The 16,288-nt window shown below is 53.1% G+C and overlaps 2 protein-coding genes across 8 annotated transcripts in view; both read left to right on the forward strand.

The window, feature by feature from the left end:
- HNRNPM (heterogeneous nuclear ribonucleoprotein M) overlaps positions 1 to 16,288 on the forward strand; it is an 89,107-nt gene that overhangs the window by 30,156 nt on the left and 42,663 nt on the right. The window lies entirely within an intron of this gene.
- On the forward strand, positions 338 to 14,943 carry MARCHF2 (membrane associated ring-CH-type finger 2). Its single transcript, XM_061150513.1, has 5 exons — positions 338 to 450; positions 5,287 to 5,514; positions 9,841 to 10,036; positions 11,727 to 11,936; positions 14,104 to 14,943. Exons 2-5 carry the CDS (start codon positions 5,339 to 5,341, stop codon positions 14,257 to 14,259), a joined length of 738 nt encoding a protein of 245 aa, XP_061006496.1. The 5' UTR covers positions 338 to 450; positions 5,287 to 5,338; the 3' UTR covers positions 14,260 to 14,943.

Consider the following 16,288-nt stretch of genomic DNA (forward strand, 5'->3'; position numbering starts at 1 on the left):
TCTGCTGGTGTCACGTTGAATTCTGTAACGGTTTAATTTATTAACTGGTCGTCTGCAGGTGGCGCCACCGGCCCCGCTCGTGCCCAGAGTCGAGATAGGGCGGGGTCGGGGATGGGGGGCGGGGTCGGGGATGGGGGGGCGGGACCGAGGTTGGGGCGGAGCCAGGACGCGGCAGGGGCGGAGTCAGCAGCTGCGGCGCCGCCGGGCCTGTGCGGCCCAGAACGTCCCCGTCGCCTCTGGCCCCGCCTTCCAGGGCGGGAAATCCACGACGATTGGCCAGTGTAGGCGAGAGGTGGTCGCCATTGGCTCATGACACCGTCTCCTCGGCGGGCGGTGTCCGGACGCAGGTACCGGCCAGAGCGGACCTAGCGGCGCTGACCGGCCGGGCCGGGACCAGGGCCCGGGCGAGCGGAGGGGCCTGCGCGGCCGCCCGGCCCGGCCGCGGATCAGGTGGGCACAGGCGGGAGGATGGGGGGGAGGGGTGCCGTTCTGCGGGATGGCCCAGAGTTCGAGGCCCGAGCCCGGCTCCCTGAAGGACGGCCAGGCTCGGACCGTCGGCCTCAGCCTTCCCAGCGACTTGGTGGTCTCAATTTCCGTCTTTGTGGAAGGCAAGAGGTCTCCGGGGGGCTGGCGCACAGTAGGTGCCTCTCTGAGCCTCAGTTTCCCCATCTGTGAAACTAGGTCATCCCAGGACCAACCTAACGGGGCTGTTGTGAAGATTAAGGAGGTGCAAATGAAGAAAGCGCCCTGCGTATAGTAGGCGGTCAATAAGTGACCAGTCACCTTCCCCGGCCTCCTTCTCAGAGGGGCTCTGCCAGGAAAATAGTCAAGATGATGATGACCCAGGCATTTGGTTAGCAGAGAGTGTGGCTGTTAGTGGGTTCTTAAAACAGGACAGCCAGAATTTATAGGTTTAGTCCATTTAGTCCTCTAGTGACAATATCAAGTGGAAGTACTAGAAATGTTCCCTGCTGTGTTGTTGTTGTTTAGTGGCCAAGTCCTGTCTGACTCTTTTGCGACCCCATGGAGTGTAGCCCACCAGGATCCTCTGTCCATGGGATTTCCCAGGCAAGAATACTGGAGTGGGTTGCCATTTCCTTCTCCAGGGGGTCTTCCTGACCTAGGAATTGAACCCACATCTCCTGCATTGGCAGGTGGATTCTTTGCTACTGAGCCACCAGGGAAGCCCCTTCTCTGCTATACAGCTGAGGAAGTCAAGGCCCAGAGATGGCCAGCCTTTCAACCAGGGCTACATAGTGAGTAAAGATCAGAGCTGGGATTAGAGTCTGGCCTCCAGTGCAGGGCTATGCAAATACTGGAGGGCACACAGGAGCTTCTCTTTGCTGAGTGAAGAGGAATGAATGCATTTCACAGGCTACACGTTTATCCTAAAAAAATAAGAACTGTGAGCATTTGTTGAGTGCTTACTGTGTGCCAGGCACTGACTGTGCCTTGTGTCATCAGACCCTCCCAACAGCTGTATGTAAGCTGAGGACGATAATTATCGTAAGAGCTAAAATTTATCAACTTATTCATGCTTATGCATATGTGAGCTGGGTCTCATTGCAACCCCCGTTATACCAAAGAGAAAACTGAGGCCCAGGGAGTGAAGCAACTGAACTGAGATGACACTGTGGGGGAGTTAGGGCCATCTGACTCTTCTTCCCTTAGTTTCCTGCCCTCAGAAAAAAGAAGCTCTTCAAAAGGTGGTGGTGCCCCCATGCAACCCCAGACAAGCCTAGCCAAGGATGAGCTTCGCTGGAGGAATTGAGCCTGGGGGCTTCTTCTTATGAAGCCCTTCAGCAGACACGGTCCACTAGCTTCATCAACTTATTTGCCAAAAGAGGAGAATGAGGCCTAGAGAAGCCAAGTGACTTGTCTCAGGATATACAGCATGAGCACCAGAGTCAGGACTTAAAAGAACCCAGATTTCTTGGGTCCCAGCTGCACTCACTGGACTAAATTCAAATCCTGCACTGTCTCAACTTAGCTGTGTGATCTTGGGCAAGTAACTGCCCCTCTCTCAGCCTCCTCACCTGTCAAATGGGGGTAGTTATTGGACTTCCATCATAGGTTTGTTGTGAAGATTCAGTGAAATCCATCTCCCGGGCACTGGGCCAAGTTTGCTGGAGGCGTTGGCTTAGTCACCCCTCCCAGCAGCCCCAGAGCTGAGTCCAGCTTGCAGCCACCCTACCCTTGCATCCAGGCTCGAGACTGGCTTCTCTTGAGCCCAAGCCTCTGTGCTTTGCACAGGTCTCCAGCCTCTGAAGATTACTGGTTCCCATCTTGGGTGCTGGCAGACCAGGGTCTAGGGGGTCAAGGGACTTGGCTCTCCCACCCTGCTCTTACACAGAAGAGGGGCTGAGGAATTAATGCAGGAACTGTGTACCGGCCCTTGGATCAGGTGCTGGAGATGACCGATGGTGGAAGACAGATGTCGTTTAACCAGCAGATGAAGAAATAAGAACATTAATGGGACTTCCCTGGTGGTCCAGTGGTTGGGACTCTGTGTTCTCATTGCTGAGGGCCTCGGTTCAATCCCTTGTCAAGGAACTAAGATCCTACAAGCCTCACTATGTGGCAAAAAAAAAAAAAAAACAGAGAAAGAAATAAGAGCATTTCAGAGAGGGACACATCTGTGAGGACAATAATGTGGACATGAGTAGCACTTTGACCCGAGTGATCAGGGAAGGCCTCTCTGGGGAGGTGACCTTTGAAGGAAACATTTATAACTATTGGAGTTCAATAAACTTAGCACAGTGCCTGGCTTGCAGTAGGTACCTTTTCTTTTTTTAAATATTTATTGTTTCTTAACACCATTTTGTATTGGGGTATAGCCAATTAATGACATTGTGATAGTTTCAGGTAAACAGCAAAGGGACTCAGTGGTACATACACATGTATCCATTCTCCCCTCAAACCCCCCTCCCATCCAAGCTGGAACTTAACAGGGAGCAGAGTTCTGTGTGCTGTATAATAGGCCTTTGTTGGTTATCCATTTTAAATATAGCACTAAGGTTAGGTACCTTTTAAAAATATATATATATTTTTTATTTATATAATAGGCTTTCCCTGTGGCTCAGATGGTAGAGAATCTGCCTGCAATGCAGGAGACCTGGGTTCGATCTCTGGATAGGGAAGATCCTCTGGAAAGGGAATGGCAACCCACTCTAGTTTTCTTGCCTGGAGAATTCTATGGACAGAGGAGCCTGGCAGGCTACAGTCCATACTGTCACTGAGCTGGGTCTTCGTTGCAGCATGTAGGATCTCTAGTCAAGGCTTGTGGGATCTAGTTCCCTGACCAGGGATCCAGCCTGGTCCCCCAGCATTGGGAATACAGAGTCTCAGCCACTAGACCACCAGGGAAGTCCTAGCAGTTACTTAATTTATAGTAGCCACTATTATTTTTTTTTCAAATTTTTTATGTTGTACTAAGGTAGAGCCGATTAACAATGTTGTGGTAGTTCCAGGTGAACAGGGAAGGGACTCAGCCACACATATACATGTATCCATTCCAACACCCACCCCCTCCCATCCCAGAACTTGCCAATAAGGCTTGTGTGTTTCCCTCTGAGAATTACATGAAAGTAACAGAGTTTCTCTCATCCGAGCAGGCACATAATATCCAGCAGAGTTCCCTGTGCTCTACAAAATGTCCCTGTGGGCTATCCATTTTAAATATAGCAGTGTGTACATGACCTTCCCAATATCCCTAACTATCCCTTCCCCTGGCAACTACGAGTTTATATTGCAGTAGCTGCTAGCATCATTTGGTTGATTTGCAGGAGCAGATTTTACCAGTGTTGTTTTGGTTCTGTTATTGCTTTTCTCCTGACAATAAAAGAAATGGTAGAACTTAATGCATAGGAGCTGTGATGTGTCTCGGGACGCCCAATTACCTGCAGAAATGTGAAGGCCAATCCTTGGAGGGGCAAGAGGCGTGGAGTCCCCTCTGCAGCCTTTCCCTCAGGCAGCCCAGCAACTTCCCTGCAGGCCTCACTTGGGAGGGACAGCAGTGTGCATGACATGGCAGCCTGGCCACTGCCCTGTGGGTGTTATCTCGGTCATGCAGCCTTCCTCCCAGGCTCCTCCTGCCTCTGGGCTGACACTTGCTTATCTGGCTGACTGTGTGGCCCCACTTAGGAGGCTCAGAAGGGCCTCTTGGGCCCAGAGCACTTCTGGCTGAGCTGTTCAGAGATTGTTGATCTGGCAGGAGACTGTCCTGGTGCAAAAAGCTAGCCAGTGATTTGCACTGCTTCCCTCCGCCCCTCTTTGGATCTCAGAGTTTGACTAGCAAGAGTGGGTAAAAACCACGTGTGTGTGTGGGGGGGGTTACCTCAGTGAGTGTTTCTGGGGTCTCTGGACCACAGTTCCTGGGGACAGATGGTGGAGGGTGAGATAAGTTTAGGACAGAGATCCTAAGCTCTGGGACACCTGTATTGGCTTCCTGAGGCCTCAGTCCCTTTCATGATATTCTCATAGGGAAACACACAAGCCTTGCTGGTTGATTCTGGGATGGAAAAGGAGCTTGCCAAGGGTTCCTGCTGACAGGTCAGACCCTGGGGTGGGGACGTAGGAGGATGGAATCCTGCTGAAGTCAGTCCCCACCCGCGCCACCAGAGCAGACTTCAGATTGCTGCCCGAGGCTCTGGTTGTCTCCCATGGTCTTTCCTTGGGGACAGAGGCACTGCTCCGAGTGGTTGCTCTTCTGGGTGGGGACAGACACTACCCCATTCTGGACTACCACTTCCTAGATAGCCTGAATTATCAAGAAACTCAGAGCCGACAAGAAGCCATGAACCAGCACAGTCAAAATGACTCACCATCCTGGTCATTTGGGCCAAGTTTGTAGCTCAGTTCCAGCCCACTCCATGGCGGGCTTATCCTCTCTGAGTCCAACCCTGGGAATCCAGTCCACGGGGAACAGTCTCTCCATGGTTTTGGCAGGGATGGTTCTGGCCCAAGAGAGCACCGACCACTGGGCCTACCACGCAGAAGGTATTCAGTCACTGTTAGCTGCTGCTTTCCAGGCTGGAAAGGTGATGTCCTGCATGCTTTGTGGGCCGGACCAGGCTGACCTTTCTTAGGAGAGTCAGAGAGAATATAGCTAGGCCCCTGAGATGCGCCAGGCCTGGCCTGAGTTGCATGTGTGACCTGACTGAATCCTCATAGCCCCCCTCCAAAGCCCCATCTTACAGATTGGACACCTGCAGCTCAGAGAGCTGACTCTGGGCTGTGTGTGGCTTGCTAACTTTGCTCTTGATCCTCCTGCCGGCCTCTCCCCAGGCTCCTGGGACCATGGGCCTTGGGCCCTGAGGACACGGGGCTCCCTGTGGCCATGACGACGGGTGACTGTTGTCACCTTCCCGGCTCGCTGTGTGACTGCTCTGACAGCCCTGCCTTCTCCAAGGTCGTGGAGGCCACGGGCCTCGGGCCACCCCAGTATGTGGCCCAGGTGACTTCAAGGGATGGCCGGCTCCTCTCGACCGTCATCCGGGCCTTGGACACACCAAGGTGAGTGGTGACCGAGCAGGGATTGATGCTTTCACTTGCTTCACTCTCCAGCCCAAAGAGTTTACTCCCAGCCCCGCCTGCAGTCAGAAATCCAACCACGTGGGACATCCCTGGCAGTCCAATGGTTAAGACTCCCACGCTTTCACCACAGGGGTCGTGGGTTCCATCCCTGGTTGGGGAACTAAAATCCCACATGCTGAGTGGTGCAGCCAAACAACAGAAAAGAAAAATTCACCACCTAAAGGGGCCAGGTGGAGAAGGCAATGGCACCCCACTCCAGTACTCTTGCCTGGAGAATCCCATGGACGGAGGAGGCTGGTAGGCGGCAGTCCATGGGGTCTTGAAGAGTCGGACATGACTGAGTGACTTCACTTTCACTTTTCACTTTCATGCATTGGAGAAGGAAATGGCAACCCACTCCTCTGTTCTTGCCTGGCGAATCCAGGGATGGAGGAGCCTGGTGGGCTGCCGTCTATGGGGTCGCACAGAGTCGGACACGACTGAAGTGGCTTAGCAGCAGCAGCAGCAGCAGCAGCAGAGGGGCCAGATAGGCAAATAAATCAGTGAAAAGGGCCCAGTGGGTAATCACCACATGAAAACTGGGTACACAGGTCAGATTCTTCAGGAAAAGCTGAAACTCCAGATTACTGGGTGAAGTTCGGAGATCTGATGTTGGGGAGTAGCTCACATCTTGGGGAGGCTGCACAAGGAAGTAGCTGGTAGTGCTGGTTGTAGCCTCAGGGTACCTGGGCTTGGGGTCCAAGTGGGAGCCTCTCTTGGTATAGGACTGGGAAAAGTTGCTGCTGCCCTGTATCTCTAAACTGGGGCACCTTCTTGCTGGGTGGTTCTGAAAGTGCAGGGCCATGATCCCCATATATTGCTCACAAGGGGCTTTGCCACCTCATAATGCTTCCCTGGTAGCTCAGTGGTAAAGAATCAGGAGCCACAGGTTTGATCCCTGGGTTGGGAAGTTCCCCTGGAAGAGAAAATGGCACCCCACTCCAGTATTCTTGCCTAAAAAATCCCATGGACAGAGGAGCCTGGCGGGCTACAGTCCACAGGGTCGCAAAAGAGTCGGACACAACTGAAGTGACTGAGCACGCCAAGTTTTCGATTAATGTATTTAAACCTCGGTGCCAATCCTCCAGACACATGTGTGAGCCGACTTGTCCTCAAGGGAAAGAGATTTAAGGAAACCCCATGTGTGCATGCGAAGTAGCTTTAGTCATGTCTGACTCTTTGCAACTCCACGAACTGTAGCCTGCCAGGCTCCTCTGTCCATGGGATTCTCTAGGCAAGAATACTGAAGTGGATTGGTGTGCCCTCCTCCAAGGATTCTTCTCAATCTAGGGATGGAACCCTGGTCTCTTATGTGTCCTGGGTTGGCAGGCGGGTTCTTTACCACTAGCACCACCTGGGAAGCCCAAGTAAACCCCACACCAACTTAAATCTGCCTTAACTCATTAAGATTTAAACTAGCCAACAGTTTTTCAAGTTCAACATATTACCGTGATGTTTCCTTGAGATCATCAAATTCATAAACCTTTCCTTCCAGTTTTTTTATGGTTAAGATATAACGTACAATTTACCTTTTTGGCCACTTGAAAGTGCACTGTTCAGTGGCTTTAAGTACACTCATGGTGTTGTGTAACCATCACCATCATTCAGCCCCATGACTGTTTTTTTTTTTTTTAATATTTATTTATTTGGCTGACTCAGGTCTTCATTGCAGCACTTGGGATCTTCACTGTGGGTCACAGACTCTCTAGTTGTAGTGTGCGGGCTCCGGAGCACACAGGCTCAGTAGTTGCAGCACACTGGCTTAATTGCCCTGAAGCATGTGAAATTTTAGTTTCCTGACCGAGAATCGAACCCATGTCCTCTGCATTGCAAGGCAGTTTCTTAACCACTGGACCACCAGGGAAGTCTCCCCGATAGCTCTTTTGATCTTGCACTCTATCTTCACTAAACACTCACTCCCCCTCTCCCTTCCTCAGCCCCAGGGCCCCACACCATTCCTACTTTCTGTCTCTGGATCTGACTCCCCTAGAAAACTCATAGAAGTGGAATTCACCAGTCTTTGTCCTTTTGTGACCGGCTTATTTCACTGAGTGTCATGCCCTCAAGGTTCATCCACATGGGTAGCAGGTGTCAGAATTAATTCATAAACTTTTCATTCAAACATACAAAGAAGCAGATGGAAGCCTTGCCGTGTTGTGGAGGGAGCCCAGTGCTGGCGACCCTATAGGTCTTTACCTTGCCTGAGCCCAGATGAGACTGCAGGGCTCCTTCTGGGCTTCCTCCAGGGTCTTGGTTTTTCTGTCTGCATCTCCATCAGATCCCTTGAGTCAGGAAGGTGTCTGGGCTGCGTGACCCAGCCTGGGAGTGAGAGGACCCATGGCAGGCCTAGGGGGTTCCCAGCCGGAGCTGCCAGCATGGGGGGTGGGGAGGACTTCTCCCTCCACGGGGTTCCCGTGGGGCACCTCGCCCCACCCTCCCTTTTGACACCTGCGGAAACCGAGGCCTGGAAGGAACTGGATACTTGCCAGTGTCACTGAGCGTGGCTTCCATTTCCTTTTTGTTCACATCTCCTGTGGAGCCTGCACTCGGCAGCCCGACTGGGGCCTGTGGATGTCTCACCCACTCCCCCATCCCGTTTTCTCCTCTCCTGTTTCCTCTGCATGATTTTCCTGCCAGAATTTCAAACAGTAGAGCCCACTTCTCTTGCCCTACTTCTGGGGGCAGGCAACCTAGTAGCTCTGGGTTCACAGGCCTTGGAGCGACTTTCTGGGTTCAAACCCAGTGTGACTTGGCACAATGAAGTCAACCTCTCGATGCCTCAGTTTCCACATCTGTGGAATGGGGGCAATAACAGCACCTTCCTCCCAGGCTCCCTGTGAGAACGAGACAGATTAACCCCGATGTTGCCCTTTGAATGGTGCGTGGGACCTGATCAGCACTCCATCATAGTCAGTGTGGGCTTTGTTTACCGATATTTCATTTTCTCTGAACTTGAACCTCCTAAGTAGGGTTCCCTGGGACATACCCCCCAAACCAACGTGACTCTCCCTCCTGGTCCTCGTTACTTCCACTTCCTGGCTTGACTCCTGGAGCAGGGATGTCTTTGCTGTTCACTCACTGTGTGTTGGGAACATGGGATCAGGGTGTGGGAGCACAGGGGAGCTGGGCAGGCCCCTTTGATGTCGGAGGAGAAAGCATCACCCCACACATAGCACCAAGGGCCAGAAAGCAGACCTGAGGTGTCAGCTCTCAGCTCCTGGGTTTCGAAGTAGCTGGGCGACCCCCGCCCCTGCCCCCCACAGCAGAGACATGGAGAAAAGGAGAGAAAGTTTCCTAGGGGAAACTGGCGGTGTTATCTGGAAAACAACTCTCCTGCTCCATCTCCTTCATGTGTTCCTGCAGTCCACTTTCTGGGCAGAAATGTCTGGAAAACAATGACTCATGTGCTGGACAGCCTCAGGGCCCACCAAGGCCACGCCCCTGGTCTCTTGAACTGCCCCAGGAAGGACCCAGAATCCTCTGAGACCAGGCTGGGGCAGAGACTTCCCTGAAATGGGAAATGGCTTCCTGTAGATGCCTTTTTATGTCTGTTTTCCCAGCCTCACTAGAGTGGAGGAGCCCAGGAGCTCTTCTCCTGGGACACAGAGGTTTCTCAGGTGGCATGGCCTTCAGCTGTGGCTGGATCTGGTGCTTCTGATGATGTTCTTGAGAATCTGCCTCTCCCTGTCTTTTGGCTCCATGATCCTCCATTTTACCATCATTTGCAGACTCCAGGTGGAGACTGAGCTGCTGCCAGCAGCTCCAGACTTACACCAGCCATGCTGCCTGTAGTTCTGGAGTTTAGAAGAAAAAAAGAAGAATTTCAGGAGTCAATTCCAATGGCTCTGCATCACATGTGCCCTTCCCTGAGTCAGCCTCTGTGACCAAAGATGTGTGGTGTTTTGATTGGTCAGGCCTGGGGTCATCAGGGTTGTCCTCTTGAGATTGGGGCAGTTGCCCAGCACAGTCAGGGTGGTGGTATAGAAGAAGGGGCAGACACTGGGCCGGCAGCTACAAGTGATGCCCACCCTGGGCCTCAAACGATGCTGCAGGAACCCTGGGGAGGGAGTACATCACTCCACCTGTGGGAGTCTGGTTAGGCTTTCCAAGAGAAAAGGACATTTGGAGCTGGGCATTGAGGGATGAATAGGAGTTTGCGAAATAGTAGTATATGTGGGGCAGCACTGAGCTTGCGAGCCAGGGCAGAGTGAAGCTGGAGCAGGCAGGAGGCTCGACCATTACTCATGTGTCCCATCTCTGTGCTAGTGATGGCCCCTTCTGCCGGATCTGCCATGAGGGGGCAAATGGGGAGAGCCTGCTGTCTCCGTGTGGGTGCACTGGCACGCTGGGCGCGGTGCACAAGAGCTGTCTGGAGAGGTGGCTTTCCTCGTCCAACACCAGCTACTGCGAGCTGTGCCATACGGAGTTTGCAGTGGAGAAGCGGTCCCGATCTCTCACAGAGGTACGCCTGGGAGCCGGAGGCCGGAGTTGGGCGAAGGGAGGAAGGCAGACATGGGGCCAAAGGAGGAAATGGCCTTGGAGGATCCTAGTGGGCTGGGGAAGCAGCTTCTCTAAGGGGAGGACCCTCTCTCCCCTCCCCGGGGCCACTTCTGCTGATGGGGGTGGAACCGGGCCTGAGGTTCCAGATCTGACAGCTCCTGTGCATCTTCCCTGCTTGGTCACTTCAGGTGACCCTAGAGCTGAGACCTGAGGAACGAGGAGCCCCAACCTGGGGAAGGACAGTCCTGGCAGGGGGCACAGCAGGTGCAAAGGCCCTGAGGCCTCCTTCAGGGAGGATCTTGGTGTCCTTGGCTAAGCCCACATGGGTGGAGAGAAGGGAGTTAAAGAAGGAGGACACTGGCCCTGAAGGAGGGGTGGTGACCTGGCCGGGGGACTTTGTGGGCCAATCCCTAGAGCTCAGCTTGAGTACAGTGGGTTGGGGTCGAGACAGGGTATTTCCAAGTGTAGTGGGAGCCACACGGCTTCCCAGAGCAGTTGCTGCTCACCAGGGTGCCCTCCAGACTCCTCCCTGCCCAGCCTGGCTTGGCATGGGGCATCTGAGAACTACAAGGGGTGATGTCACTGGGCTGAGGTGGGGGCGCCTGGAAGAACCCCTGGCCCATGTGGGGCCTACTCTTAAGGGAACAGTGGGAGGGCAAGCTGGCCTGTCCACACATCTCACCCTCTCCCCACTGCCTGTTGTGTGGACCACATGCTCCCCCCCGTGCCTTTGCATGTGCTGTTTCTGCAGCCTGGAGCTCGTCTCCCCCATGCCTCATGAGGTTCCTTCTGCTCAACTGGGTCTCTGCAGCATTACCTCTTCAGCATAGCAGTCCTCACCCTGATGGTTCAGTCATTTCATCTCTCCCCCAACCAGCAGGGGAGCTGCAGGCGGGGATTCCTACCATCCATCATCTGTAGCAGGCAGTGTAGCATAGCAGCCAAGGACGCACAGACCCTGGGGCAGGACTTCCTGAGTTCCAGTTCTGGCTTTGTAGACCACTAGCCATGTGAGTTTGCACAAAGGGGTCAGCCCCTCTATGCCCTCCGTTTCCCCCATCTGTAAAATAGGAATGGGGCTTCCTGGGGGTCCAGTGGTTAAACTCCGCACTTCAACTAGGGCCTCCCAGGTGGCTCAGTGGTTAAAAAAAAAAAAAAAAAAAAATCTGCCTGCCAATGCAGGAGATGCAAGAGATGCAGGTTCAATCCCTGGGTTGGGAAAATCCACTGGAGGAGGAAACAGCAATCTGCTCCAGTATTCTTGCCTGGTGAATCCCATGGACAGAGGAGCCTGGCAGGCTACAGTCCATGGGATCACAGAGAGTCAGACACAACTGAGCTTCCACTGCAGGAGGTGCAGGTTCTATCCCTGGCCGGGGAACTGAGATCCTGCAAGCCTAATGATGTGGCAAAAAAAAAAAAAAAACTGGGGCAGTTTTTTTTACCCACGCCTGTCCTGTCATCATCTCAGTAACTATCTGAAAGAAAGAAAGGATTGCAGGAGGCAAGGCAGGAATAGGGTCCTACAGGAACAGCGATGAAGATGGGTGTGTGCAGAGGGGGCCCTGATGCCCCATCCCCTGGCATGGGCTCATAGCAGGGCGGTGTGTGATGGTCCCTCTCACCGGCTCCCCCTCCCTCCTTCCCCACAGTGGCTGAAGGACCCGGGGCCTCGGACAGAGAAGCGGACGCTGTGCTGTGACGTGGTGTGCTTCCTGTTCATCACTCCACTGGCCGCTATCTCAGGCTGGCTGTGCCTGCGGGGAGCCCAGGACCACCTTCGGCTCCACAGCCATCTGGAGGCCTTGGGGCTGATCGCCCTCACCATCGCCCTCTTCACCATCTATGTCCTCTGGACACTGGTGAGTGGCTGCCAGCCAGGCAGCAGACATCTGGGAGCAGACAGGTCAGGGGCTTGGGCGGTGGCTTGGATGGAGCTGGGGTGGGGGGTGGGGCGGCACTCTGCCTGCCTGGGCTTGTGGCTGGCCCCTGGGGTAGAAGCGACTCCCAGCATCTCGTGGAGCTCCAGATTCCAGGCCGGTGCGAGGTCCAGGGAGCCAAGCGTGAGGCTTCTGCCCCAGGAATGCAAGGTCATGGGATCATTTCAGCTGAGTGCAGGCCCCGCCAGCCACGAGCCCCATTAAGACTGGACTGTCTGGGTTTTGGGGGCAAGGGGAAGGGAGAGAGGCAGAGAGCCACTGGAAAGACTGTGGGAGAAAAGGCAGGAGAATGAGAGAGACAGAGAGGATGCTCAAGAGACTGAGAGAGACTTCCCTGGTGGTCCAGTGGTTAAGGCTGCCAGTGCAGGGGACTTGGGTTGATCCCTGGTCAGGGAACTGAGGCCCCACAGGCCATGTGGTGCAGCCAAAAAATAAAAAATAAAAGAGACTGAGAGAAAAGGTGACTGGGGTTGGGAGAGAGTGAGTGTGGTAGGGGTGTTGTACCCAGGTTCTGGCAGGCATGAGAACCCTCAGTCAGAGAGAGAAGGTCCCCAACATCTGGTCCCACAGATAGAACCACAGTCATCCAGCTATGGGGGTGCCCCCTCCTCAAGAGTTATTTGCCAATGCACCCACCAAGCAGATTTCTTCTTCTTCTTCTTTTTTTTTTTTTTAGCAGATTTCTTAATACAAGTAGGATGCATCATAGGTCCTGCTTTCCAGTCTGCTTGTTTTCACTTTGCTAATGTCCTTTAAAAAAAAAGGCAGTCACCCAACAGTCCTTCATTGTGTGGGTGTGCTATATTTATTTAACTAATCTCTTTTGATGGACACAGGGATTATTCCAATTTTTTTTTTTCCTTCTCCTTTATTTGCTGTTATGAACAGTGCTTTGGGTGCCACCTGTGCAAATGTTTCTTGGAACTTCCTTGGTCAAAGAGTAGGAACCACTGACATTTACTGGGGAAAAAAAAATTTTTTTTAACAGTTTTGATTCATTAGAGCAGTTCAAGGTTTAACAGCAAAATGGAACAGAAAGTACAGAGTTCTCCAAAATCCTCCCCGACACCTACCCAGCCTCCCCCACTGTCAACATGGCACCAGAGCCGCACGTCCATTATAGTCGATGAACCTACACTGACGCATCATCACCCAAGGCCACAGTTTACGTTAGGGGTTCAGTCTTGGTGTGGAACAATGTGTGGACTTAGACCACCGTATAAAGACATGTATCTCCCACTATGGTATCATACAGAGTATTTTCACCGCCCTAAAAATGCTGTGCTCTGTTTATTCATCCCTCCTCCCCCTCTGATCCCTAGAAAACCGCTGATCTTGTTACTGTCTCCATAGTTTTGCCTTTCCTCAAAAATGTCATAGAGATAGAGTCTCGCAGTAAGTGCTTTTTAAACGTGCAAGTGTCGAGTCCTAACTAACCACTGGACCACCAGGGAATTCCCTGCAGCCTCTCCAGATTGGCTTCTTTCATCCAGTCGTGTGCATTTAAGATTCCTCCATGTCTTTTCACAGCTTGATAGCTCATTTCTTTTTAGAGCTGACTAATATTCTAATGGGCGTCCCAGGTGGTGCTTAGTGGTAAAGAATCCACCTGCAAATGCAGGAGACTCAAGAGACACAGGTTCGATTCCTGAGTCGGAAAGATCCCCTGGAGGAGGGCATGACAACCCACTCCAGTATTATTGCCTGGAGAATCCCATGGACAGAGGAGCCTGGCAGGCTACCATCCATAGGGTCGCAGAGTCAGACATGGCTGAGTGACTTAGCACGCACGCATGCAAGAAGCTGTATCACTTCACTGCCACCTTCTGAGAGACAGAAGGGGACCACCCCTCTCTACACACACACACACACACAAACACACACCCTTGGCAGGGTCCCTCAGTGCTGGTGGGGAGGGTCCCTGGGCGAGTGAGTGGGTGAGTGTGCTCTGTCCATGTGCGAACCGCTTTGATGCTGCCGCTGCCTCTGGCATCAGGGGCCTGGTGCTGATCTGGGTCAGGGCAGAGGCCCCAGGGGCGCTAGTTTTCCAGCCACTGGCCCTTCCGCTGATGTCCACCCTGCCCTGCAGGTCTCATTCCGCTACCATTGCCAGCTATACTCCGAGTGGAGAAGGACCAACCAGAAAGTGCGCCTGAAGATGCAGGCTGATGGCTCCGAGGGCAGCCAGCACTGCCCGCTGGCGGCCGGCCTCCTGAAGAAGGTGGCTGAGGAGACACCTGTGTGAAGGCCAGGCCAGCCTTGCTGGCTGGGCCAGAGGCAGCTGGCAATGCCCTGGTGTTCAGAAGGACAGAAACTGCCTGACCCTTCCCGCACGGCCGGAATGCTTCTCAGTCCAAGAGGCACTGAGCGGAGGAGCCGATTCTGTGATTCCTGAGTAAAGCTGTTTTCAGATTGATTTTGCACACTCTCGTACACAAGGATGATGAACGGACAGACGTGGTCCCCAAGCTTCAGATGGAGCGGGCACCCTGATCTCATTCCGAAGTCTCCCTGGCCCCTCCTGGGCCACCAGTTGCGACCAGAGGCAAGTCTTGGATGCCCATCAGGCCGGGAGGCTCTGCAGGCTTCTTGCACTTTCCTGTACCTGGCAGGCTCGCTTTCCAGGCACCCTTGACTTTATAACGTTGCACCGCATTTCAGAACACCCCCCCAGCCAAATGAATAAAAGGAGCCCCTTATTGGACAAAACGGACTTGTCACATTTCTGAGGCCTCAAAGAGAGGGGCCTGGGACCGAGATGGGTCAGGGACTACCCAGAGGTAACAGTGGCAACAGCAGATGCTCCCGACTGATTTGAGACATCCATTGTGAAATGCAGGGCTAGAAGCAGTGTCTGAGTTTTCCAGGGACAAGCAGGTGGGAGGGCTACGTATTAAATGATTTAAAATAAATATACATGAGAAGAATAGGTTTCACTTCCTGTGTATTTCCTGTGGGTTAGATACCGTGCTGGGCCCTTCGCACTCACTACTGTAACATCCACACTTATGGAGGGTCACCCTGAATGGAGCCCAATTCTAAACCTCAACAGACATTTGCCCTTTAACCCCCTCTACCATTCTCAGCAGGAGGAATGGCTATTAACCCCATTTTACAGACAAGAAGACTAAGGCCCAGAGCAAGGCAGTCTTTGTCTAAGGAAGTGGAATTCCTTAGAATTCCATTGTAACAACTCCAGGAAGTGGAATTGGGGGTTGACCCTGGGGTTTGCATGGCCCCAGTGCTGGCCTCTGTGCTGCTTCTTCAGGAGGACCCAGGTAGAGAAGCTGAACATGGTCATGCTAACTACAGCACCTGCTTCCTGAGCAAACTTCTGAGCTTTTTACACTTGAAAGTTCTTTGCTTCAGGCCACACTGGATACTCAGAGCACCCCCCTGAAAGTGGGTTCTGGGGGTCCCTTATGAGTCCCCTTTTGCAGATGGGCAGACTGAGGCTCAGAACCACCATAGGGTCCTTCACCTGAGGTTGCACATCCCCAGTGGGCCTAGCACAGCATCTGGCTGTTCTGTTGTTTTGGGCACGAATGTTGGAAAAGCCTCTGATGCTGGGAAAGATTGAGGGCAGGAGAAGAGGGTAACAGAGGATGAGGTGGTTGGCATCACCGACTTGATGGACATGAGTTTGAGCAAACTCTGGGAGATAATGAAGGACAGGGAAGCCTGGCATGGTACTGTTCATGGGGTCCCAGAGTCGGACATGACTGTGAGTGAGCACGCATGCCCTGTCTGGTATGTGGGTCACCCATACAAAAAGTAAAGTTCTCTCTGCCCCAGGGGAGGCCAGCTGGGATGCAGGGGTGGAGGCTTGGAAGCTGGCACCTGAGAGGGATGTAGGAGGAGCAGCATGGCAGATGGGTTATGCTTGGAGCCCTATGACTGAGGGGCAGAGGGGTAGGAGAGAGGCAGTTAGAAAGACGAGCATCACTTGGAGGCATCTGCAGAAACAGATGCCTAAGGGTCACCCTTAGGCATTAACTGTCGTCATTTGGGGCCTTTCTTGCTTCTGTAGCATCTCCCTCTATACAAGACTGGCACCCACCCCCTCAGGGCACCTTTAGAGTGTGGTGCCCCTTTGGGTGATGTAAAGAGGCCCCGGGGTATGCAATTGTGAAGAGAGAAAGCTGTTTCCCTTGCAAACCTCTTCCAATACTTTTCATGACATCGAGGAGAAAATTGTAGTTTGGTGCTAGGCTGTCTTTCATGACTCTTAACCCTAGCAAAGAGAGAGCACGTCTTAAAGCCTTTGGCAGAGC

Source organism: Dama dama, chromosome 9, assembly GCF_033118175.1.
Source record: "Dama dama isolate Ldn47 chromosome 9, ASM3311817v1, whole genome shotgun sequence".
Lineage (NCBI taxonomy): Eukaryota > Metazoa > Chordata > Mammalia > Artiodactyla > Cervidae > Dama > Dama dama.

What these genes read in the sequence shown, in the direction of transcription:
- MARCHF2 (XM_061150513.1), top strand. Translation starts at nt 5,339, where the DNA reads ATGACGACGGGTGACTGTTGTCACCTTCCCGGCTCGCTGTGTGACTGC. An exon ending in CGGGCCTTGGACACACCAAG is followed by an intron (nt 5,515 to 9,840) that starts GTGAGTGGTGAC and finishes TCTCTGTGCTAG; the next exon opens with TGATGGCCCCTTCTGCCGGA. An exon ending in GGTCCCGATCTCTCACAGAG is followed by an intron (nt 10,037 to 11,726) that starts GTACGCCTGGGA and finishes CCTTCCCCACAG; the next exon opens with TGGCTGAAGGACCCGGGGCC.